At 41.9% G+C, this 26,638-nt stretch overlaps 1 protein-coding gene across 1 annotated transcript in view; it reads left to right on the top strand.

Moving 5' to 3' along the window:
* Positions 1-19,903, top strand: part of mtmr11 (myotubularin related protein 11) — a 34,454-nt gene extending 14,551 nt beyond the window's left edge. Inside the window, exons 3-17 of the mRNA XM_008430744.2 lie at positions 1,820-1,956; positions 3,040-3,109; positions 3,291-3,430; positions 4,170-4,254; positions 7,446-7,593; positions 7,730-7,817; positions 8,005-8,093; positions 9,559-9,686; positions 11,082-11,160; positions 12,087-12,157; positions 13,450-13,622; positions 14,004-14,174; positions 14,249-14,467; positions 15,766-16,083; positions 18,096-19,903. Coding sequence (XP_008428966.1) covers positions 1,820-1,956; positions 3,040-3,109; positions 3,291-3,430; positions 4,170-4,254; positions 7,446-7,593; positions 7,730-7,817; positions 8,005-8,093; positions 9,559-9,686; positions 11,082-11,160; positions 12,087-12,157; positions 13,450-13,622; positions 14,004-14,174; positions 14,249-14,467; positions 15,766-16,083; positions 18,096-18,518 — 2,339 coding nt within the window. The 3' untranslated portion in view covers positions 18,519-19,903. The remainder of the gene's footprint in view (positions 1-1,819; positions 1,957-3,039; positions 3,110-3,290; positions 3,431-4,169; positions 4,255-7,445; positions 7,594-7,729; positions 7,818-8,004; positions 8,094-9,558; positions 9,687-11,081; positions 11,161-12,086; positions 12,158-13,449; positions 13,623-14,003; positions 14,175-14,248; positions 14,468-15,765; positions 16,084-18,095) is intronic.
* Positions 19,904-26,638: the final 6,735 nt, after the last annotated feature.

The raw sequence follows: 26,638 nt of genomic DNA, 5'->3' as shown, positions 1-26,638 counted from the left end.
ATGGAGTTTGCATGTTCTCCCTGTGCATGGTGGGTTTTCTCCGGGTACTCCGGTTTCCTCCCACAGTCCAAAAACATGACTGTCAGGTTAATTGGCCTCTCTAAATTGTCCCTAGGTGTGAGTGTGTGTGTTCATGGTTGTGTGTCCTGTGTGTCTCTGTGTTGCCCTGTGACAGACTGGCGACCTGTCCAGGGTGACCCCACCTCTCTCCCAGAACGTTAGCTGGAGAGGCACCAGCAACCCTCCTGACCCCACTGAGGGACAAGGGTGCAAGAAAATGGATGGATGTTCAATGAAAGCATCATTAAATGGCAATAAATTTGATAATATGATTAAGTGCAGATACAGATTTTCAGCTTAAAGATACAAATATCACTTTTTATGTGACTGGTGTCCTAAAGAAGATTACAAACGGGAATCTATCAGTAGCAGCATTTGTTTTTGTGGGACTACAAGCCACAATAATACAGTTACTTAAAAACAAAAAGTAATAAATTGTTATTGATTACCAGCAGAACCACATCATCTGCAGAAAGCAGAGACCAAATCCAGACGCCACCAGAATGGATTACCTCAACACTTTGGACAAAATCCATCAATTCTGTCCATGAAGGAGGTTATGAACAGAAGTTTAATAGTAACTTTCCCAATAATAAAAGATATTTATGGAAAGCAGAGTGTTGTGAGATTTTGTTGTTTTAATTGGTGAGTAAATGTGGAACAGCTCAGTGTTGGAACAGCAAGGGCTTGTTATGCAATTGGAGCGCTACAGGAAGGCCGTAAAAAAGCATTTATTGGATTAAAGGGCGACATAAACACCTTCACCTGTCCTGCTGAGTCACGCTGGAATGAATCAAAGTTTGTAGTCTAATCTTAACTTGAGACGCCGTGTTCCCTGTGTTTGCTTGGAGGAGTGTTTCCAGCTCCGCCGCTCCCTGAGGAGACTTTAAAAAGAGCCACACTGCAAACCCTCTGTGCTCAGACGCTGCAATCTCTGCTGCTGGATCCTTTTTAAAGCTTAATAACTGTTTATGCTGCTTGATGTAAACTTCTCTTCTGCAATCAGAAAAATGATGGAGGCTAAAAAGTGATTTTCAGCAGCAGAAGGAAGTGTAATATCTGTAAAAATGGCAGTTTCCTGTTTATGTGTTGGTTTCCTCCTGAAAGAAAGACTGGGCCGAGCCCAAGACTGAAAGGCTGTCCCAGTTCCTTTTCACATCGGCACCAAAGGAATTTAGTTCCTCCTCAGGAGACTTATTGTGACAGCAGCCTCTCCTCTGCTGATCCTTTCAGTGAAACAGAAGCGTTTTCTTGACAGTTTTCTCCCAGTCCTGGTCTCTGTTGCCATGGAAGCTCTGAGTCTTCCTGGCAGGGATTTAATATTCCTGGGGGAGGCTTGGAAATGTGCTGCCTCACTAAACTAAACAGCTTTCTTTTTCTTTCTTTTACGATCATGTTTACACACATCTGTGTTTATGAGTTCTGGAATTTCAGCTACGCCTTCCTCTTTTACAAACGTCACAGGTTTACAAACCCTCCATGTTTGTTTCTAAGTGAGATTGTTGACTCACATTTGTCGATCTCACTATAGTAACTTGGTGTGATGTGTGGAAGACAGCTGATAGTGTGTGTACAGCGCGCTGCGCTCATCGGAGTGACGATCTGGAACAATGCGAGGACATACCTTTAGATGGGAGGATGTTGTTCCACCCACTCCCAGCTGCTTACTCCTTTCAGTTCCTGTTGTTGCCCCTCTCTGAAGCCGACGTGTTGTTGGAAAGTTTGTTGAATTTCAGCAGATGGTCTGTGTGTCTCCCAGGTGAATGTGTCCTCCAGAGGACGGTCATGGTGAGGAAGAAGCTGACTGCCAGGGAAGGAAGAGGATGGCTCTCTGGTACCCTCTTCTGCACCCACTTCAGAGTGGCGTTTGTTCCCCAGGACAGTCCCAAAGCTGATGTGAGTCTTCACCTAACTGATGATTAAAAATGGAGTTGTGGTAAGAAAAAAGAGCCACCAGTTTTCAGCGTGGATATATTCAGGAAGTTATGAAAAAAATGATCCCCGACATAAAGAAGACTTGTGCGTATTTAGTTTTTTCTTTGAAAAATGGTGGAATACTCTATCAAAGTCGACCAATCCTTTATTACTTCGTTCGTACAAGATTAAAAGCTATTTGTCCTCAGTAATGGCCTTAGATAAGCAGCTGTTGCTACCCATCAATCTGGAGTTGACGTCCCAGCAGATTGATCCCAGGGTCAGATAAATGCTAACAACTCAAAACCTCAGCGTGCCTGTTAAAGGGATAGTATTGTGTTCATTCCAGGCACACAGAGCCATTTTAAAGAACAATAAAGAAACATCAATTGTTATAAAAATACAGAATATGACTTAAAAAATGTCTTTGGTTCTGGTTCTGGAGCTGCAGAGCAGAACAAAACCAGAAGACCTGAGTGGTCTGGAAGGTTGATGCAACAGTTGATCTTTAATGTATTTCAGTGATTTATAAACTAGCAGAAGTATTTTAAAGTCTATTCTTTGAGCTCCAGTGAGTAGTTGTAAGGACTTTAGAACTGGGTGATGTTCTCCATCTCCCTGGTTTTAGTGAGAACAGCAGCAGCAGCAGCGTTCTGGATCATCTGCAGCTGGAGGATTGATCTTTTTCAGGCAGACCTGTGAAGACGCTGTTGCAGTAATCAATGTAACTACAGTTAAACACATGGATGAGATTTACTGAGACGCCGGTCCTTTAATCCTGGAAATGTTCTTCAGGTGATGGAAGACTGACTTTATAACTGTATTTGTGTGTCTCTGAAGGCTCGGGTCTGAGTCCACCACTATATCAATAACGCTATAACAATTAATTATTGGTGCTAAGTGCCAAGTCGTCCAATCGTGACGTCTTTAAACCCGGAGGGATGGTTGACTTTTCCTTTTTTTTAAAACAATCTAAAAGCCAACATATTGAGAGTAAATATCTTAGCAACCCGTTAAGATGCACCAACCATCTAAATCTGGCTTCCTGTGTGATTTCTGATGCAGGACAACGCAGATCCGATCCTCCTGGGAGATCATGACATAGCTCTGGCGTCTATAGAGAAAGTGGTGGCTGGTGAGTAACACCTCAAACCCACTCTGTGGTTCCGCTCACTGTCACCTGCTTTTAGCATCTGCTGCCATGCTGCAGCGCTGGTTGTGTTTTATAATAGGTATGGTGATGAATCTCTTTTAGCTTATCTCTGCTTTACTTAATTTAACGTTTAACAGTTTTGTTGTCCTGCTTTGCGTTTCAGTCGGACCAAACAGAACCAAGCTGGTGACTCCGAACTCGTCCCTGAAGTTCACTCCAGAGGAGCTGGTGCTCTACTGTCGGGACATGAGAGTCATGTGCTTCCTGTTTGACCGCCTGACCCCCGATGCGCAGGTCATAGAGGTGTGTCCTGATCTCATTGGTTTATGACAGCAGTAATACACACACTGGGACATGACGCACATTCTGCAGGTCCAGAGTCTCATCAGAATCAAAGAGTTGATGTTTACATCAGCTGTTAGCTCAAATTTAATATCTGTATTGGTCCGGATATCGAAAAAAAATCTAGATCGGGTATCAGTGACAACGTGCCCAATCCATAAAGGCAGATCTATGCAGTCTAACTCTATGCTTTCTGCTCTGAGTGATGTCATACTTTATTTATTTTTGCATTGTATTTAAAATTCCTAATTATACTTCCTGGACCATTTTAAAGAAAGTTTGCTGCATTTTATTTATTGCATATTTGACCGAGGTAGTGAACCTGTTGTTTTTGTCAGTTTCAGTTTTAGAAACATTTAAAGTGAATTGCTTTTCTGTATCGGCCGATACTAAACCTCAGATATTGGTATCGGAAGTGTAAAAAGTGGATTGATGCATTCCTAATCTTTTCCTTTTTTACTATTCAGCACTGATAAATCAATACTTTCGGTGTTTTCTAGAACAGTTTCATAGCCCAGCCTCTTCCTGTGTGTGTTTGTGCACCAGATTGAAAGCGCAGGTTTCTTACCACTCTGTACATCAGCCATATCAGAGCCGCAGCATGAAGCAGCTCATCAGTGTCGTAGCCCCTCTGATTTGCCTCAGGTCTTCCTGACGACCTTTTGTCCTCCTGACCGGCTCTCTTGGTTCCCCTCCTCAGATAACTTACACCATCGCCAAGACCTACCAGCCTCTCAAACCCGGCTCCGTTTTAGCCTTCCAGAACGCTGCCCTGGGGAGTGTAGGTGAGTGGTTTACTGCCCGCAACCGCTCCAGGTCCTTCCTGGAGCCAGTCCTGTCCATTTACAGCTCAAGGATGAATGTATTGATGTTATATTCATTTGGTCTTTTTAATGATTCATTTGAGCCATCATTCTTCTGGGGTGAAATAGTTGCACAACTACAGAGAAAAACAAGAAACGTCTGGGTCCACAAGTGGGAATTTAATTGGGTTTTCTTTCTTTAATCCACACAGAGTTAAAGTTCACAGTTAAAGTTATACCATTAGTTTCAAAAGTATTCATGCAGCCCCCCCTAATATGTGCTTAAATATCCCTTTTGCATTCTTTTTGTAGCCATTTTGGTGTAGCTGCTTTCATATTTGATCATGCTTCTTGGCAGAAATTACACAAATTATCATGGCATCGATGTCTAAAACGTTTAATGTTGAGGCTGGAGCTTTGAATAGATCTAATTTTTTGTCTATTTCTAACTCATATCATGCATGTATGCTTAAAGAGTCATCATGAATGGTGATGCTGTAGGCAGGAATATTTTCTGTTTCTGTTTCTGTTGATTACATTTTTACAACATTTAAATTTTCACCATTGCACACCTTGGGGTTTCCATAGCGATGCTAGCCCAGCCAACAACTACCATCTTGTTTGACAATTGTGTTTTACATCTTCTTTTTACTTTGACTTTGAATCCAAGTCATCTCACAGAACAAATGATTCAAATAAAAAGCAGTTTTTAAAAAACATATTTCCAGTCATTATAATTGTTTAAGAACAAAAAGTGAAGGATAAAAATCACCTGAAATCAAATTTGGTATAAAAAAAAAATCTGAGCTTTTATTTTTGACCATTTTGTTGCCATGGCTACACATCATGACAGCTGTCTAAATAGCTCTGTCATGTGACTACAGATGACTTTTACTTCCTGGTTGAGTGTGAAGGTGCTGATTTTCGAGTTCATGTTTCTCCTTTATCTTTTATGGTTTTTCCCTTTCATCCACATTTGAGCTTAAATCTGTAATCATGGATATTGAAATTCAGTTAACAAACTAACAAAATAATAAATCATGTTTTTATTCCGTTTCAACGTCTCATTCGGTCTCTTTGAAGCATTTTATAGTTTTCTCACTTTGGGTCTAAAGACAGAATGTACAAAAATCTGTGATCGCGGTTCGTCATCCGTCTGCGTGTCATTCCCACCATCTGCAGCACCGCCTGGATGCGATGCTGCAACTCTCCAACTTGTGGAGAATGTAAAATTGGAAACATCAGAAAATCTGTGCAGACCATAATAACACACAAAGCTCACATCGTCTCAAGTTGCAGATATTGGAAACGTTCTCTTAGGAGGCGGGACAATGAAAACATTGGCTTTGAAACCGTAACCATGTGGAGGAGATCTGTTGAAACTGACATCGATTTGAAGATTAAACCAACATAACTAAATATATAATCATGCTATCAAAGAGCAGGGGTTATTTTAATATAGACCTCAGAAGTTTGTTGCAGTTAAAGACATTTTTAAACACGCTGCTGAGTGCAGCCGCATATGGAAACATGAGCCCCTCCCTCTGTGCTGTATATCAGGGTATGCTAAAGCTACGCTACTCTGGCCGCTCTGGCTGACTGTCAGCTCTTGGATTAATAATGCAAGCCCCCTTCAGCAGCAAGTAGTTAAATGACCTGGAGTTCAACTCTGCCCTAAGGGGTCAACTGTGTCCATTCCAAGTCTGATACAATATTCAAGAAACATTAAATGGTGGTCTGACATTGAGAAAGTAATATTTGAACAGTTTGTTTCCTCCACATTTTACTGGATAACCCAAATAGTTTGTGGCACATTTCATTGCAACACTTTTGTATCAGGAGGATCTGATGTCCTGTCAATGACTCGGCACAAGCCCAAATCATCAGCCAGCCTCCACCGTGCCGATGTGCTGTTTGGGTTCCTCCAAACACGGTGCTGTGCATCACGGCCAAACTTCAGTCTAATGTGTCCAAAAGATGTTTTTCCTGAAGTTTTATTGTTCATTCAGATGCAGGTTTGTGAATTTAAATCACCGGCAAACTTAAAATATTAATATCGGCCCAGTTTTACTTATTCTACATCCCTAAGAAGCTTGTGTGTGTGTGTGTGTGTGTGTGTGTGTGTGTGTGTGTGTGTGTGTGTGTGNTGTGTGTGTGTGTGTGTGTGTGTGTGTGTGTGCGTGTGTGTGTGTTTTTTTTGTTTGTTTTGTATGTTGGAATGCTTTCTTCTAGGAAGATTAAAAATCTTTTGTAAATAATATTTTTCTCAGTAGAGATTCTTTAAATTGTTCCTCCTTTAAAGCAGAACTAAGCCCCAAATCAACTTCTTTTTTTTCCTTTGGAGAAATTATCCAAGTTGAACCATGGGGGAGATTTTTATGTTTCTGCCCAATTTTTGACATTTTCGTGTAAATTTGTTAAATTCTTCAGTATTTAACATAAAACCGTTTCAGTGCTGCCCTCTGCGGGTTGATCAGTGGCTACTGCAGTTAAATTTTTTATTGGTTTCAAACGGAGCCGCTTGGTTGATGTCTGAGCTACTGAGCTCTGGATTCTGGTATAAAACTAACTCACTCAGATATGCCCCCCGGTGGCGAGTCAGGAGCTGGTACAGCGACTGTGACGATCATTGATGCATTAGCACTGAATTATAAACTTTGAATTTAAATTATGAAAAAAGGCCCACGTATTTCAAGTAATATTTTAATTAGTGTAAATAAATATTTTACACTTTGATGAACGTTTTAAGAATAATTCAGAAGTATTTCTTGAGCGCTGGAACAGATCGTTCAGTAACGATCCCTGCGCTTAGCCACGCCCCTGAGCGTCTCTTGGCTCCGCCCTCTCTGGCGTTTATCAAAATGTTGCCGGGGGCGGGGCACATTTTGAGCTCATTGCTGCAAAGTCATTGCTGTTGCGTTTCTTATTGTGTCAACTCACTCAGCAAACTCCTAAAATCCCTTTTTATTATGAAATAAGCCAAATTTTACACAGAAACTCCAGACATGTAAAGTTGTGTACTTTCTTATCACAACTGTATAAAACTGAGAAACAGAAAATGGTGATGTAATCTAATTTAAATACTATATCTGCTCTCCTCTTCAAAGTGTCACAGATAATATTTGAATAAAAAAAATCCAAACCTTGTGTTTGCATCGCTTTTCCTCCTCCAGAAATGAAGCAGTTCCTAAGCAACCGCCGCCGAGACTCCCACATGAACTGGTTTGAATCCGCCTCGGACTGGGAGCAGGAGCTGGAACGCTGCGGCGCCACGAGCTGGAGGGTCAGCTCCGTCAACGACCGCTTCGAAATGTCGAACAGGTAAAACCTCAGGTTGTACAAACGAGCTGAACACAGGGAAAACGAAGCAGAGACAGACAGACGGACGGCGCCTCAGGCTCTGCTGATGTGTTTTTAACATGAATCAACCGAAGCCGTTCTCTCTGCTTCCTGACAGCCTGTCGAAGTTCATCGTCGTTCCTCAGAAGGTTTTGGACACAGAGCTGAAGAAGAGTTTCGCCCACTTCAATGAAGGCCGGATACCTGTAGGCTTCACAAACACCCTTTGATTCACAACGCCGCTTCTGAACATGTTGTGTTTTTAACGTTGTGATGTGTTGAAGTGGTTTGCTGACGTTCCAGCTTCTCGTTAACATTCTTTCAGGATGAATTAATTGTTTTTGTGGAAAGTGTTACGAGGCAGGGTGACGCTCTGGTTTTGGTTTGTTGCAGCGCTGGTGCTGGAGGCATCCCAGAGGCAGCGACCTGCTGCGCATGTCCAGCTTCCAGAACAACATCTACCACGAGAAAGACGACATCAGGTCTGGGAACGCAGCGCCATCTGTTTAATCAGGACTGTTTGATCACAATAAACTCTGGCTTGGCTGTAGGTTGGGTAACGTTTAGGTTTGTTCGCCTCTTGTCTTGGTTTGGGAGGTTTTGCTTTAAATATCTACTCTGAAAAATAGAATGGAGCTCCAACTTAAAAATTACAGGCAATCGAATTAAGGTTGTCCAACTTACTTTATTTACGCTTGTTTAACATGACAACTTAATAAACTTAGTATATTTACTTGGATAAACTTAATTTGATTAGTTGAAACAAACGAACACAGTTCTTTTTAAGCTGGATCACCTGTTTTTTATGTGTATTAAAAGTCTAAAAAAAAGGCTGTTTAGCCTCCAGGAAACTATTCATTCAGTGAAGATGAGTGTTTATGTTCTGAGCAACCATTTAAATTGAAGCACAAGCTTTTATTTCAGCTAAATAAGCAATCAGATCAAATAAATCTCTGATTTAAACTGTCTGTAACAACCACATTCCTTTTGCTACAAGCTATCAGCATTTTATAACATATAACTGATTATTACACAACAATATTTAAAATGGTAGACGTTGCTTTATCTACTGATGATGCTGTCAAACATGAGTGAAATGGAAAATCACCTCACCACAGATTACAGCTTCTTTAATTTAGTTTTTTAAAGTCTTTTAGCTGATCTCTATCTTCCTTTCTGTCAGGTTTACTGCTGACTGTCGTGTTTTTACTCTGCAGCTGGAGTTTATTTCTGTCCCCGTGTTTAGAAGAAGCTCAGATAAATTTTATCTGAACAGGAAACACATTGGAACAGCTGAAAGCCACAAGCTACTTATTAAAGCCGTAGATTAAAAGCTGCTTAGAGTCACAGCAGCAGAATCTAGTTTAGACGCTCTCTTCTTATGTCCCTATTTATGAACAACTTCCTGCTGTGACTGGAGACACCACAGAAGAAGAAATTACACAGAATTTTAAAAAAATCATTACTTATAAGCCAGGTGAGGAAAAACTGAGTCCACCTCATGATTGCAGAACCACTTTAACCCACGATGGCTCTGATTGGCCTCCTTCTGTGTGAGGTTGTTGAGCTTTTCTCGTCATTTTGCTGGTATTTTGACCCTGATGTTCAATCTGACTTTGCTTCAGGTCAGCAACGTTCCCAGATATTAGTTTCTGTCCAGCTTTTCGGTCAAGTTTAGGTCATTGATTATTTTTTTCTCAAGGATTCTGCCATGTTTGGCATCATTGTCAGCTGACCTCAGATTTGAGGGAACTTAAGTTTTATAAAAAGAAGTTTTCTCCTTCAATACTTAATCTTTTTCTTCTGTCCTGTCACTAATTTTAACATTTATGTTCATTATGTCTAAAATCTCAGAATTTACAGAGGGTGTACTTTCTTTATTTCTCTTGTAACACACCAAAGGTGAGCTGCTTGTAAAGTAACCCAGTGTGGCGTTGTGCTCTGCAGGAACCTGGAGATGGTTCTGTTTGGTTGTCAGTCGTCTCTGTGTGTGGTGGTGGAGCTGGGCGACGAGCTGCCGTCACCCGCCGACATCCAGCTGGCTCACAGCCGCCTGCGGGCCCTTTGTCTGGGAGGTGGGCTCAGACACACACACTCACATCCACACACACTTGGCTTTCTATTGACCTCCATTCATTTCTACTGCACCAAAACTCAATTCACACCTTAGTCCTAAACCTGACCCATGAGCCAAAAACACCATTTGTCCCCACAACGTAATATGCGTCAGGAAAATTGTCCCCATAAAGTATTAAATACATGTTACACCTGAACCCACATGTGTGCAGATGGCGCAGAAAACCAAATCCATAAATCTGTGTGATGGAAGTTAACCGATTTTCCAAAGCTCTTACATTTCAGGACGATTTCAATAAAACTGATAAAACTAGAAGGTTCCTGAGTTATATTTACAACATAAATGTACGTTTTTTTAAATTTTTTTATTTTAATGTAAAAGAGTAAAAGAAATTCTACACAAACTACACAAGTTCACTTATGTGATTCAAACCGAACAGGTGGGAGTCATTAGCTTGTTGGGGGCGATAAACTATGTTCTACCACATGTTGATGTTCATACATGGTGAGTAACAACATATTGGAAGCTAGTTCTGTGTTAGCATTAGCTTCTGCTTATTAGCATGTTCAGTGTTAGTGACACTGTCTATGGTTAGCTCTTTAAGGTTAGCGGTACATTGCTAATGACGTTATTGGAAGTAACTTTATTAAGAAAAAAACGTTTGAATATCGCTTTAATTTGCATTTCTGAAACAAATTTCCAGTTATGCAAATTGCGTTATCCCAAAAAGTTCATTCAGATAGCAGAAAAATAAAGTCAAATAGACCTTTCCCTTTTCCTTCTTTGGCAGATATGATTTATTGGAGTCATATACAGTAATCTTGTCTTCCTGCAGCAGATTAGGAAGACAATTGTTGTTAAAGTATGTATGAAACGCACCCAAGAACAGTATGAAAGGACAAAATGGTTTAAGGCAGAAAGATGACTGAATTTATCTGGTACAAAAAGAGCAAAAGTGCAAAATGGTCTGTGTGACCTTCAACCCTTCGTACAGCTGTTAGATTTGAGTTCACAAGTTGACAGAGTAACAAAGAGCCCAGCAGTGTGTTCCTCCTCAGCTTCACATTCTCAACTGCCATCCGTACTCTCACAGAAACGGTGTGTGAAGGTCGCTCTTTATCGCAGCTCACACATTTATCAGCTCTGTGTTTTGTCTTGTTTCACAGCACACAGCTCTCTGCTGTGGGAAAAAAAAAAACACCCACACATGATTTCAGTCGGTTACCGGGAGGATTTAGTCGTACATAATGAAACTAGATGCTCTGATTGGCTCAGCTTTATGTGGGTTTTATTCCTCGTATAACTGTTGATGAAGTGGGATCAGATCTGAATGTTTTCGTGTGTGTGTGTGTGTGTGTAGTTTCTGGGTTCTGAGGTCATGTTTGGGTTTCAGATATCTCCTCGTCTGTGTCGGTGCCTGATGATAAATGGTTATCCACGCTGGAGGGAACGCACTGGCTGGACTACATCAGGTAAAACCTCACAGTCTGCAGATTCTTTCAGCTTTCAGAAGCTTTTTGCTCGTTTGGGTGTCATTATGTAAAAAAAAAAACTACAGCTCCCATAATGCACCAGGCATGCAGCATGACGGCAGTTAATCTTCCAGACATTCGGCTCGCCTGCTACACTGTGAAGAGATTCGGATATTTTTCTCCTGGAAGGAAAATCAAACTTTTAGATTCAGTATCAGACCTTCAAGCTTCCTTCCTTTTCATCCTTTCATCCTGTCTTCCCTCTTTTCTTCCTTCTCCCTTTTTTCCTCCTTTTCATTGATCAAAATGTTCTGTTTCTTTCCAGTTCTCCTTTCATCTGTTCATTGCTTCCTTCCTTCTTTCCAAACTTCCTTCCTTTTGTCAATATTTCCTTCTTCCATCTGCCCTTCCTTCAGTCTTTCTTCTCTCCTTTCTTCTGGTAAGGTTTCTTTCTTTCCTTCCTTCTTCTCCTCTTTTAGTCTGCTGCTGCATCTTATCGCTGCCGTTGCATTTTAGGAAAATAAAATTTAATTATATATAACTACTGACAACATATGGATGAGAGATATGAGGCAGCATCTCTATTATTATTATTATTATAGAGATAAAAAACACACAGATTTAGTCTGTTTGGTTGTTTTGGTTGAGGTTTACGTTCAGACCAGCAGAACCAGAGGCAGAATATTTCCTGCCTACTGAACGGCTCCAGGGTTCGGTTTTCGCTCTGGAAGCTTCTTAGAGAAGCAGAACCAGACAGAAATCCTCCAGGAACCTCAGGAGAGAGCAGCTGCTCAGTCAGCATCGTTTCACTCAAAGCTGCAAATATTTCCTTTTTACTCCAACATAAACACTCTGGGGAATGTCGCTCCTTCACCTTTCTGTCTCTGTGTGTGTGCGTGCGTGCGTGTGTGTGTGTGTGTCTCCAGGTCGTGTCTGAGGAAGGCGTCAGAGGTTTCCTGTTTGCTGCGCAGCGGTCACCTGACTGTGGCCCTGCAGGGTGAGTCACATGACGCCGGACCCCGGCTCACATCATTCAGTCCATTCATTATTCACGCCAGTCCTCCTCATTAAAGCCACATTAGGGCTCGGAGTGAAGTAGCGCGTTAGCAGGAACAACCACACTCCACTGGACCTACATGCACAGTTAAAGGCCTCCAAACAAAAGATACGCAGCGACCGCTGCTTCACCTGGCAGGTAAATCCACACCACGGCGTCTTACTGCAGGCTTTATCATTTGATGTGACTTAGTTTAGCTTCTGAAGGAGACACTCAGAGTTAATTTAATTTAAGCTTCACTGGTTCAGATAAAAAATCTCCTATTTAACCACCTTCTGCTGTTAATCAAAATGTTAATCAAATTTTTCATGTGTTGATGTGAAAATTATTGTTTTAGCTGCAGATGCTTCCTTTGCTAGCGTTCACTAAAGGAATGCTGTTACTGCATTTTAGGCAAGAACATTTTTTATTATTATTTTAAAAGGGACTGAATTGTTTATTTGTATTTTATAAAATAAGTGTAAGTGGTTAAATGAAATATCAGTAGAATGTGCCAATTTATTTTATCCAATTAATCGACAGAATAATCGATTAGTAGAATAATTGTTAGCTGGAGTTCGAGTTTAGATTCACAGACTTTACAAACACTGAGCTGCTTGGTCAGAATGGAGAGAAGAGCATTTACATGGATCGACGCTCTGAAAACACTGTGTTAGCTGTTGAGCATGGTGGTGGCTACGTCATGATGCGGGGCTGTTTTACTGAACTGATGCTTTTCTCAAAATGGATTAAACGACAAAAGAAGAGGGCCGCCTCAAATCAACATTTCCTAAAACCTGGATCCGCATCAACAAACCAACCAGAGCCATTTAATTGAAAGTTCTTCCTTAGAAGGTTTTGTTTGTGTTTCATTATAATCCAAAGTGATCAGAGGTGTCTGCTGATGACAGCGTCCGCATGCATCTGTCCTTGGAGCATTTTTCTGGATCTCTGGAGGTTTTTCTTCACTGCTTGTGATCACTGCTTGTACTTCACATGCTTTGAAAATGAAGACATAGAGTGACCATTACGGCTTTGTGAGATCATGTTGGAACTCGTTAGACAAACATGTTTGCTCATTTCTCACCATCTGCTGTGGCAGAACAAAAACACCCAGTGACACAGACGCAGTTTGTCATCCTGCAGACCTGTGATCAGCTGTTTTCCCCCTCTGGTGTTTGTTCCTCTAATGCTGCTTTTTGGAGAAACTGGCTTTAAGCTAAACCTTTATGCTGTGCTGTGTTTCACACCAGAGGTGGAGGACCGGGACATGAGCTGCGTGGTGTCCAGCCTGGTCCAGGTGATGTGCGACCCCCACTATCGGACCCAGCAAGGCTTCCAGGGCCTGGTGCAGAAGGAGTGGGTGATGGCCGGCCACCGCTTCTACAGCCGCATCAACTACCACCGAGAGAGCGACAAGGAGGAGGTGAGGCTCCACAACTGAAAGCAAGTTGGGGATCCCAACATCACCTCGACTCTCCATATTCTCTCTCCTCTTATGGCGTTTTAGTCCGATTCACTGGGTTTGATTGGGAACCAAAACTGTAATGTTTGTTAGATTTTCAGCTCCTGCTGTTCTCATTCAGACATCAAACCCTTTAAAAAACCTGTTCACTCCCCTCGCCTGCGGGGGCGCTGCTCCAAGAACTACTGAAGGAAATGACACAAAAACCTCTGAAGAAGAGAAGACACTGTTTTGGTCCACATCAGAGTTTGATTCACAGAAAACGAAGCGAACCAGATTTGTATTAAAGCGGACTAAACGGGGCTGATGTGAACGCATCCTGATTCTCTCCCTGTCCTGCAGTCTCCGGTCTTCCTGCTCTTTCTGGACTGCGTCTGGCACCTGTGGTTCCAGTTCCCGTCCCGTTTCCAGCTGACAGACGACTTCCTGTTGGCCCTGCACGACAGCGTCCACCTGCCGCTCTTCTCCACCTTCCTGTCAAACTGCCAGCGGGAAAGATGCAAACGCTCCCAGGTACTGAACACGTGGGACAAACTCCTCCATCCTGCCCAGAACTACGTTTTGACTTTTTTTTTAACTCTTGGCAGAACGTCGGCCAGTTGTACACGCCTGTTAACGGCTGGAGGGACATGCTGGGTCCGGACTCTTCCTCGGACACGTCGGACCCGCCGCTGCCTCCGGTTTGGGACTGGGCCCTGCAGTACAGTCGGGAGAGGCGGGACGGCTTCGTCCAACCCGTCGCCCCGACGCCGCCGCTCCAGCCGCTGCTGAATGGAAACCTCAACACCAACCTGGACACACACAGGGTAAAGGCTCTGAGCACCGACACCTGAACAAGAGCTGCTAACATGTAGCTTTATCACAATATTTTGTGGTATTGTTGTGATAACAATAAAAGCAGCAAAACTAGTTTTTTAGGTAACTTTATAACTGTGACTACATGACACAGCAAACACAAATCCTGCTCTAGAGAAACATTCCCATCTATAAAGCTCTTCTTTAGGACACCAGGCAAAGAAAGAAATGTGATTTATGTCGCTACACGCTTCAAGGACAGCCTTTTGAACAAAATCTACAACAACTAATGAAAACTAAACTATAATAAAAACTAGCAAACACACTAAAAACTGATTAAAGCTAACTGAATTCGACAAACAAATTCAACGGTGTGATAAATTCTCAGCCCCAGCTGCTGGCAGCAGCACATCCTGTTCTTGAGACCACTGCTCCCTCTAGTGGTGGACGTAAAACAGCCACTGTGCTTCACCGAGCTGCAGCTGAGCTCCACAGCATCAATGTTCACTGAGACACATGAACTGTTTCTAAAATGGACCTTGGATTTATATCAACCTTTATTTATTCAGCCAGGATCAAAGCGCATACTTAGAGTAACTACTTATCAGCAACTCTTCAACAACAGCATATTTTTGAAGTAGGATATATTTATTGGTTTATTTATTGTTCACCTTTCTTACCACCATCTGAATGATTTTGTGTTTTTAACCTCCACTGGTTGAAGCAGGAGAATTTAGTGCCATAACCTCTGATTAATTATGAATTGCTGTTATTTAGTTGTTTTTTATTGTGACTGACTGTAAAATTATGAGCCCATTTGAACACGAATAAAGATCTGAATCTGATGGACAATAAACTAAAAAAGGAGAAATAAAAAATCTGCTTTTTTATGTGTAACATGTAGTTGATGGAAGATTATTAATCTGAATGGAATGAAATATTGTTTCGATTTGATTAAATTAATGTCATTTGCTAAGATTAAACTATTAAACATCACCAGAAAAAAAGAATGAAGCAGAATGCATCATGGGTAGTATCTGCAAAGATACATAGCAGTTAATGTTGTTTTATGTATCATTCCGTAGTGTTTTTTTTATTATGTGTTTATTATTGTGCTTTAACATCAGCCTAACAAATCACTGTAATCTCATGTACATTTTTATAAATACGTATTTATGCGTTTTTAACAATGACCTTGAAGTTGAAAATGTAAAGTTTTTACATTGTCCTGCTCAGAGTTGCTGCTGCTGTTGCTCTTCTCTGTCAAATCTTTAAACTTTCCTGTGTGTTTGTGTCGCGGCCCCCCCAGCTGGCCGACGCCGGCCCCGGCTCCGTGTTCCTGCTCTCCCGCGGCGCCTTCACCTGCCCCGCCAACCTGCCGCCCTGGCGCAGCGGCGGCTCGGGCGCCTACAGAAAGAGCCACCGGAGGGCGCTGTCCTGTGAGAACGTGCCTGGCCTGGAGCGGCTGCTGAAGGCGTGGGCCCTGACTGAGCTGCCCCAGAACACGGCCGCCGCCTCGGGGCCCAAGGGGCCCCTGGATCCGTACGAGCCGCTGCTGCCCCTCCTGATGGGTCCCTGCATGAGCCTGTGGAGGGAGTGCTACCTGCGGGGGGCGCTGCACGCTCAGGTACGTGCAGGACTCTGTGAGAAATCCAGCAGATGACGTCGCCTCTTATAAATGCAGATGAGTCGGACCTGCTGGTCAGTAACTGCCAGAGCAGAGCGGAGGCTTCGTGGTGCGTCTAACGCCGTTTCCATGGCGATGATAAGAATAGTCCAGGCCCATGTGGGCGGATGCCGTCACCTACTGCACACAAGCTGCAGAGGGAAGCTATTAAACTGCAGAGGGATCCACTTCATGTTACAGGAAGTGATTATGAAACGTTTTGGAGCCTTTTAGAGATTTTCCTGAAGTTATGAGAGGAACACAAATCATCAGTGACACAAGAAATGGACCGAATGGTCTGTGTGTGTTAGGTTTAGGTTCTGGATGATTCACAGGATGAACATCACTCTGAAAACTCGGCTAATCCACTGAAAAGGAGGTAAAGCCTGGAAACGTCTAAACTCAGGGTCTAGCACCTTTAGCTCTGATTCTCCTTCTAATCACAAAAACATAAAAATATGCAACAGGATTTTTGACAAGGGAAGTGATTTTGAAAATGAAGAGATTTGAAAATCTCTTCATGAATCCATAAAATCCATGACTTCCTTTTTGTTTGTTTTTGTTTTTCTGAACAGAAATTTTTGTCCTAGAACTTGTAAAGTTCTGTTTTCAGTCTGAGTAAAATCAGTTTTATGTTTAAATCTCAGAGATGCAAAATGAAAAGGAACTTTTCACTTTTTTTAGAGGTTGAGCTCAATAAGATCAAATAAATTTCATAAATTTTCAAAGGTTCTTTGTTTACTGCCAACCAGATTTAAAAGAAGTTTTTATTTGCCTTGTTGGAGCAAACCAAACCACGATGCTCCTGAACTGCTTACTAATAATTAGCAAGAGAGCTAATGATGAAGCTAATAATGATTAGCTTCTCTAACGGCGTTAGAGAAGCTAATCTGCTAATGCTGCAGGTGTCTTAACTGTTTCCTTTATCAGGGTGAAATCAGTCTTCGTCTTCGTTGGGTTTGAAATGAAAAAAGCCTGGTGGGTGTGAAAAGCTGCTCTGACTGTCTGCTGGTGCTACACACTGTTATCTTTATCCAGCTGCACTGATGCATGCAGCATTTCTATACATAAATATGAGAGCTGTGGTAATTAATATTGCCTGTGTGGTGAGGGCGAAGAATTTAAAGCAGCTGCTGTTTAAAGCTATAAGCTGTTTCTGGCCTGAGATGAAATGATAAACTCAGATCTCTGCTGTCCATAGAAACGACCATTAGAGCTCCTCAGTGATCTTAATCTAAACTAATATTTTAGTTTTTTCACCCTGGATTTAATGCAGATTATCTTTGTTGCTGTTTTTTGCAGAATCAAACCATTCTCAGTGCGTTTTATTCCATTTTTTTGTGTCAAACCAACACCAAGCAGAGCATAAATGTCAAAAGGAGGAACAAATTACACATAATAATCAAAAATATGATGTGCATTAGTATCCAGTTCTATGCTGGAACCCTATTATTCACGTTTCTGGTACACATATAAATCTGACACATGAGCTACATCTGCTAACAGCAGCGATGAACAACAAAGCTGCTTCTCTGAGGGTTAATGTCGCTTCAGAAAATGATCTGATGGGCTCTGGGAAAGATCACTGTCGTATTAAAGTTGTGCTAAAAGGAGCTACCTTATCGACGAAGCTTTTCCAGCCTAAAATAGCAGCAGGACAGATGTCCACAATGCTGACGTCAGCATCCGCAGTTCACATTTATAATAAAGTTCCATGAATGATCAGCGGTTCACAGGAAAGCTGAACTTTGCACCAATCTGATGGTTGAATAATTTAAAAAACAGATTAAAAACAGTAAATATCTTTGCTGTTGAGCTCAGGTGTCTGTAATTTAGCTGCAAAGTGTTTTTGAATTGGAAATGTTATCAATGTATGGTTTTCGATTAAAATGCTATTAGTTTATTACAGGTCCTGTAATAAATTGGTTTTATTTCGGGGTATCGGGACGGACTGACCCTCTCTCTGTTCTCAGGCCTTCTCCCACCCGGTGTCGGCCAACCGGCCCCACCCGGTGGACCGTCTGGCCCAGGAGGTGCAGCAGCTCCGGGACCAGCTGGCCCAGCTCTCCCCCCGCGCTGCTCCCGACACTCTCACCGTGACCCCTGACCCCCGGCGACCCGACACCAACCTGAACCAGAGCGCCAACAACAGCACCTTCCTTTACTCGGCGCTCCGGCCCAAATCCACCCCCCCGCCTACCTCCACCAACCAGCACACCTCCAGGGGCCCGCCCTCCGCCTCGGCGCCGCCACCCAGGCCCACCAGGGACGGCCCCAAACACTCCTTCCTGTTCGGACACTCGGCGGTAGCAGAAACGCGGTCGGACCCTCGCTACCATCCGCCGCCCGGCGCCACCAAGCTGCCTAAAAGCAACGGCTCGTCGCTCACTTCCTGAGATCCAGGAGCCTGTGAAACCAGTATGAGACCCATGTGGTCCCGTTACGTGTGACAAACGGGCCTGGAAGGAGAACTCTGCTCTGTGCTGTACAGACACACATCCGTTTTCTACTTTTTCTTTCAAATGAAATCAGACTCAACAGACATGCAAAAAAAGACCCAGAAATGAAGCCGAGGAACAGCCGGCGGTTTATCTTCAAAGTGACTCGGTTCTGTTCCCACACTGCTTACATGAACTGGGAGGCTGCTGGACTGGACCGGACCGGACCTGTTCAGTACAGTCAACCTCTACGCTGTGTGATTACTCAATATGCAAACAGATTTGTTCCTGTCGACGGTTTCTGAAAGCCCCCGGTGCTTCAACCTCTGGCTTCAATGAGGAATTTAGGACATGAGATCTATTTTTGGTCTCGTATCCCTCCGCCGCTGCAGCGACGGGACCTACTTTCACTCCACAGTATTAAATGTGTCTGCAGGCAGAGCTCGGATCGTCTCACAGCCAGAAGAGTCCGATTTAGCTTCTCTCGTCGCATCATGTTGTAGAAATCTGCCTCCAGGACTTTTTCGTTTTTCTAAAACTGAAGTCTGAATTTTTATATTTAAATTTCGTCCTTTATCTATCATTTTCCACAATTCATCTTGATCACTTTACTGCTATTTTTTTTTTGTAAGTATTTTCTGGTTTTGAGTTCCAGCCTGGTTCATTCTAGGCTTCATACATCTACATTACCACCTACATAATCAGCTGCCTCGCTCATCCAGATAAAACCAGATGATTGCACAAGTATTTGGAGGCAAATCTTGTAAAATTGTCTGGAAAATTATGGAATTTCATACTGAAAGATGTTGGTGATATAGTTCTGAGTGTTAATTAGCAATTCTAGATGTTTCATGTGGAAAGGAGTAATTTCTGATCAGGTTAGTGTTTTTCTTATAAGAGGCCAGTATTGGGAGCAAAGGGAAGCTTTGTTTACATTTTAATTTTTCTGTTTGTTTCAATTTGAAGTCGGAAACGTTCCACCAATAATTAAAAAAAAAGTTTCTTAATTTGAAAGCGGGATAACAGCCATCAGTCCTGATCTCCTGCCGGACGGTACCTCAGTTAATTACTGTAAATATTCATCAACACAAAAGCACTCAGCTTGCCAACCTGTTTGTCTTCCCTAGAAACGCGTCGCTCCCGTCATGGAAAGTTTCACCCCTGCTGCTCTGTTTTCATCTGTTATTTAAAGTTTTTGGTACGGACGTTGTTAAAAATTTGCCAGATGTAAATATTATTTTTGGGGGTTTTTTTGTACCAGCATGTTTTGCTTGTGATGAACAAAGCGTTTCTCATTTCTGCTCATGAAAACATGAATCTCCCCGAATAAACACGTTGTCGTACACAGGCTCACGAACTTTATTTTTTAACAAAATAAATACGTACAAAATGATCTGGAACACTTTAAAGTAGCATGGCGCCTTTACAGTAAAATCAGGATTAAAAACCGACACGCAGGATAAAACCGCTTTAAGAGTTCATGTGCAAATGAAAAAGGTGAATACTGACAGTAAACATCCACTTCAGCTCATGTGACGTCTCCAGGAACGACTCGCGAGGCGTTTCGTTGAACACTTTGGGATGAAATGAACGCCTTCTTCCACTTTTATCGTGCTGAACTCTCCACCCGTCTCTGGAAAAGCATCCTGGTACTTGCCGAGCATTCTCATTCGATTCAGCAGGTTACCGTAAAAAAACAAGCAAGACAGACGACATAATGTGGAATGACCGACTTTAGTCCGAAGTGAGCTTAATGGCAGAGGCAGTGCATTCAGAGCTGAGGAAATCTGAAGTCCAGCATGTGAGGAAAGACTTTCACCCCCACCGACTCCCGGTGCACGGCTCCTGCAGGATCCCGCAGGGCCCGTAGAAGTACCCAGAGGAGGACGGGGCCAGGCTGCCCAGCTGCCGGATGGACTTGCACATTGGGCAGGGGTACTCGGACAGACCCTCAATGTCCTCAAAGGCCATGTTGACGATCTGGTCGCAGCAGGGGCTGCAGTAGAGGTGTCCGCACGAGAGGCGCTTGAGCCGCACCTCGTAGGTGATGCAGCACTGACAGTGCGGCAGGTCGGGCCCCAGCGACAGGGAGCCGGTCAGGGAGCTGCTCTCCAAGCTGCCAGCCTGGCTGGAGCTGAGCTTAGCGGGAGACCTGGGGGGAGACGGGAGAGACGGGGTTAACGCTCATTCATGGAGTCCCTCAGGGATGTGTCCTCAGTCCCATAACGATCTCACTTCGAATGGCCTGCTGATATAAATGATCAACAGTTAAAAGTTTAATTCAGCTGTTTTCTCAGAACATAAGAATCGGCTTTTTGAAGGTTATTATGGACTGTTATTTAAAATATTTTTTGTTTTAAAGTCTTGAGGTTATAGGTCTGAATAACCCAGTTACCATCACTTAACCTACAGCTGTGATCCTAAAATTTCCTCCTTGTGACGCTTTCAGAGCTGGTTTATTCCAGCTGAGAGTCAATGTGAGGTAAAATGTTTTCAGTTATCAACAGATTACGAAAATCAATGTGTGCCTGGAAGTCATTCAGCTGGAAGCGAGATGAAATCTTACCTTATGGTTTCCGGCTCATTCTGGGTCATTTTCAGGATTTTATTATGTGTTTTAAAGGTATTAAATGGCTATGCAGTGGATAAAAGTATCATAAAAACCTCACAAAAGCTTGATTCCCAAACCCATCTATACATTTGTTTTGTTCCTTTACCCTGACTGACTGACTGAATGATGACCTCTTTGTTTTCCCAACTTTGTTGCAACATTCTTTCATTCTATTTTTCCACAAAATCTTTAGACAAAATATTATTTTGTTCCCTTAGCCATTATTAACCTGGGTTATGTGGGGTTCCTCCAGGCTCTGTTATCGGACCGCTATTATTCTACATCAAGAAGAAACTCTGATCCCCCAGCCAATCAAAGCTCTTAACACATATTGTCTATTAAATAAAACAAATAAGTGGTTCATAACGTCAAATTTGTCTTCAACAATGGGAGCGCTCTCCTAATCTTACCATGCGACCACTTGTGTTTTGCCATCTTGATGCGTTAAATTTATTTTAATGACATTCTGTAATTTTTACAATAATTGCATTGTAGATTGTTTTGTTTTCTGTTTATATTTGACCAAATGTGTAGAGTTAAGTTCACTTTAACTTTGCTGAGTTTTTATAACCTTTTGTTTCTTTTCAGCAAAACAAATTTTAAATTGATCCAATAAAAACAGCCAGTAGGAAAATTCTGCAGCAATGTTGATTAATATAAAAAACAAAGCTTCATATCATCTGTTTATCATTTTAATGTCTCAGGTAACTAAATGGAAAAATTTTGCACAGATTCCCCAAAGCTGTTGTCACACAGCTTCACGTTTCTGTGCTTCAGTCCTTTAGGGTCATAATATCCAGGATGAGTCGCTGACGTCTCAGACGTACGACTTTAAGGACATTACTAGAGGTAAATTAGGAAATATTTTACAGATGGTCACATATCATCCTTTAAGTAACGGCTGCATTCATCTACAGAGACGGGAGTTTTCTGCAGCAGTTCACCTGCTGATGTCGCCTCATCACTGATACCAAACATCTGTTAATGTTTGAGACGACGAGGCAGAAACTGCTGAGCAGAACCAGATTTTCCATCTCAGTTTCCCAGAATAACAGGTTCACTTGATGTTAGCACAAAGGTAACTCTGGGAGCAAATGTGTTCCTGCATTTTCAATAGATATCAGATGTTCTGATTGATCAAAAATTGATTTTTGAAGCATAACTTTAAGGTGGGCTGCTGAAACGACTACGATACCTTTTAATTTCTTGATACAAATGTAGAGTTATTAGAAGATTTCTGGTGGAGAACTGATTCCCTGCTTTAAAACAGAATAAATCCATTTGGACGATGAGGTGTGTGGTAAATTTTATTAATCACCAACAGAATCCTTGAAGCGAGCTGAACGCGTCTTCTCTCGTATTTAAATTCCTCTAACATTTTGGTCGATGTCGTCTTATATAAAAGGACGTTGAATCATAGAATCAGCCTGCAGGAGAGAAAACCTAACTGGTCAGACCTGAAATGAGCCCAGTCTGGGTGGAGTTAAAGGCAGATTGCACAACCGTGAACAGACTGTTGACAGTTCTGTGCGTTTAGGTGTGGAACTGGATGTTTCTGTGCGTTTCATCCATGAAGGGCTGCAGCAACAACCTGTTAGAAACAACACCTGAACATTCTGGGTCATTGTTTCTGTGCAGGATTAAGGCTAAATGTGAATATTTCTGGCTGGATTTCTGCATGATGCAGACCGTAATTTAAGATTTGATTGAATTTAGAGGCAGAAAGTGGCTCCATGATGCAGAGCTGGAGAAAATGAGAGCATCCTCTGACTTAGGAAACCTGTTGTCACTGCAGCTGAGAAGCGGGGGCCATATTTCCTCTAAGTGTTTAAGAAGTGAATCATTGTGCACGTCCTGTACTGACATTTAAATGATTCAATGGTTATTTTTAAGCAGTGAAATATGGTCATTTAAAGCTCTATGCATGTGGTGGACAGAGTTACGCAATAAAGGATTATCTTAAAATGACGGAACAAGTGGCTGAATATCCATATATGGGAATAAAAATATGAGCGAGCACTTTGGAAGCGACCAGAAACTGGTTTTTGTTTTTGCTTTTTTTTTTAGCTGCAAACGCCACCAGCTGCAGCCAGCTGGATGGTTCCGGCCATTTCAGCCCGAATCCAAAGGAAGAATCAGGTGGATTACTGATGATGATGATGATGATGGGTAGGGATCTCACCGGGATGAAGAGGAGTCTTTGAAGCAGTCGAAGCTGAGCGCAGTGAGGATCCTCCACAGCAGATCCATGCCGGTTGCTCTCATGGTAACATCCAGGATCCAGCGAGCTGCTTTCCGACGAGCGTCATGTTGGACAAAAACAGCGCCGAGCCTCTTTAAAGGAGGACGCACGGCGGCGGAGCCCCACCTCCCCCCGTCCTGAGGAGGAAACGACCCGATCCGCCCCCCCGAACCCCCCTCCCCTTCCTAATGTTTCCGCTGAGAGGGATGAAGAGGATGTGCGCTCATCTTCATCATCATCTGCTGGTATTTCAGGAGAGGAACACAAAGCGTCGCTTTCTTTCTCGACCTCTCTGGCGCCTCTCAACACTTTTCTTCTGGCGTCTTCTTCCTCCTCCTCCTCCTCTTCCTCCTGCTCCTCCTCTTCCTCAGCAACAGCAGGGGGAGGAGGCGAAACTGAGGTGCTTCAGCTGCATCACGCGTCTCTTTTACCAATGAGCTCAAAGAGCAGCAGGAAGCCCATAAAATACACAAAGACCCTCATGTGCCTTTTTTTTTTTTTTTACTTAATAATTTTAGACTCATTTTTCACAGCTGCGCACATTTTAGCCAAACCATTTTTTTTCTTCAACTAAAACTGATCCCGGCTCTATAGTGTAATATATTACAATGAAATTGAATCTAAAAATTCCTAAAAATAAATAAATAAAATAAGAAAAGAAAAGAAGACAAGAAGCTTATTGGGATGAATAAATAAACATCCATCTGAGTGAACTTAAAAAGAGAACAAATAAACAAACAATATTCATTTTAATTTTTTTGGTTAAAATGTACACTGATCCTTTAAATTAATTAAAGTGCAATTGATTAAATATTTATTTAAAACTCCAGTTTATTTACTTTTGCTAAATTATTATCGGATAATTTAAGTGGAGAGAAAATTGCGTAACATTTTTAACTATAGTTATTAATATTCAGAACATGAATAAAGTGTCGGATAAGATGTGAATTAAATGGGGATTAAAATTAAAAGAGTAAGAGGAGAAAGATTCAATCTGAGCCCGAACAGACTCCAGCCAATTATTAGCGCTTTCTCTAATCTGACCACTAGATGGCGACAAACTCAAAGTAAATTTAAAGCGAGTTAGTTTCTCAAACGTTTCTTCTTCTCTGTGTCGGAGCAGAAAACCTCCGACTCGCTGCGCAGCGGAGCTGGGCCTGATTGTGTTACTTTGTACAGGAAATTAAAGTGAGCCTCAGAGAGACACGATGGTGAGCTAAACAGGAAGCCGCTGTAACACAGAGAATCACTGCATGGAAATAAACCAGAGCAATGAAACTTCACAGAACCCGGATGCTGATAATTAATCACCAACCTGTAGATGTGCTGTAAGTAATTGTTTGTTCTGTTTTACAATTATTTACCTGTAAAGAAAAAATAAATAAATTCAACTAAAATGGCCATTTGCTTTTGTTCATTTCCACCATCAGCAGCCTGCAGAGTTCTGCTAACTACAGAAATAACTTGCATAGACACAAAATAGGCTAAAAGATCTGAAAAAGCAACGGCATGAAGCTCAGAGGTCAAAGTTCAACAAGAGGAAAAAACAGCAACGAAACCCAAATCCAAGCAGAATCTTCTGATCAAAGCCTTCAGCAGTTCTTCTCTGTTTGGATCATCTCCATTGATTGTTACTGATCAAACTGTCTGTAATGAGCAGGAGAACCAGAACCACCAACCCGAGTTCTGATCAGACTGGCTGAGGTTACTGGTGTGGAACTGACTAAAGAGGCTTTTGGTGACATTTACATCTTGTGTTGTTTGCAGTGTTATAAGAGTTTCTTTGGTCATTATGGTCCACTGACTTCAGGCTGGACAGTTAGAAAACCAAAATGTGTTTTCTACATGTTCTGCATTCTTATGCGTTTTTCTGTCAACATATTTTTGTAGATGTTTGTTTGGTTGACAAAGGCAAAAAATAAAAATGTTGATTACCTCCTTAAGATAGAGACATAACACCAGTTTTAAAGTCCCTCCTCTGGCTCCCTGTAGCTCAGAGAATAGACTTTAAAATACTGATGTTAGTTTATAAATCTCTGAACGGTTTAGCACCACAATACATTAAAGATCTGTTATTACTGTACCAACCGTCTGGACCCCTCAGGTCTTCTGGTTCTGCTCTGCATCCCCAGAACCAGAACCAGACGAGGAGAAGCAGCATTCAGTTTCTATGCACCACAAATTTGGAACAAACTTCCAGAAAACTGTAAAACAGCTGAAACACTGAGTGCTTTTAAATCTCAACTTAAAACCACCTGGTTAGAGTTGCTTATGGCTAAATTAGGGTTAGAGTGCAGGTTTTGATGTCTTCCATGTTTTTATGTCTTTAATATTTTTAATTTCTTTTTCTTTCTTTTTGACGTTTCAATGATGTAATGCTTTTATTGTTTTTTTTTATTTTATTTTTTTTAATCTCTCTCTCTTTCTCACTGATTATTTCTGTTTTTATTTTAATTATGTAAAGCACTTTGAAATGCCTTGCTGCTGAAATGTGCTATACAAATAAAATTTGATTGATTGTTTGATTATTGCCCAGATTTTCCAAAGTGAGATGTGCATTTTCAATAAAGGCAAAAGAAGCAATAAAAACATAAAAGAAAAAAAAGTAAGTGTAAATTTCTGGTGTAGTATTGATTTTATTTTTACATTCATATTAAGAACGTAATAAAACATAAATAAATAAATCTGGGATATTTTTATTCATTTTTATTTGTATTACGGATGTAAATAAACAAATTAGATATTATTTTTGTCCATTTTACAAACAGTTTAGTCACAAAAAACCTATGAAAAAAATCTATTGTGATTTTGCTGCAGTTATCGATTCACTGAGACATCAGTGGATAGTCAGGGATGAAGATCTGGCTCCTCTTCATCTCCTCCTCATGAAACGAACAGGTTTCCGTTTTCCTTTCATCTCTAACGGAGCCAATTACAGGCACGAGCCCAGGCACGTGCCAGGGGAGCCTCGCTGAGATTGCATCACCAAACATTTGCAGCTGAAGCCCGGAGTCTCTTCATTTGTCTGAATAAGAAGATCTGGACTCTTTAGTGGTTGAGCAACCAGGCCGGGAGAGAAAAGAAGCGTCTTCACACATCCGGCCGCTCTGCTCGGTTCTGGTTCTGGTTTGTCGCTGAAACGAGCAGGAGGAGAGGAGGGTGTGTGTGTGTGTGTGTGTGTGTGTGTGTGTGTGTGTGTGTGTGTGTGTGTGTGTGTGTGTGTGT

This window comes from Poecilia reticulata, linkage group LG16, assembly GCF_000633615.1.
Source record: "Poecilia reticulata strain Guanapo linkage group LG16, Guppy_female_1.0+MT, whole genome shotgun sequence".
NCBI lineage: Eukaryota > Metazoa > Chordata > Actinopteri > Cyprinodontiformes > Poeciliidae > Poecilia > Poecilia reticulata.
Note: the sequence above shows the minus strand (reverse complement) of the source record. Positions and strands in the feature narration are given on the sequence as shown.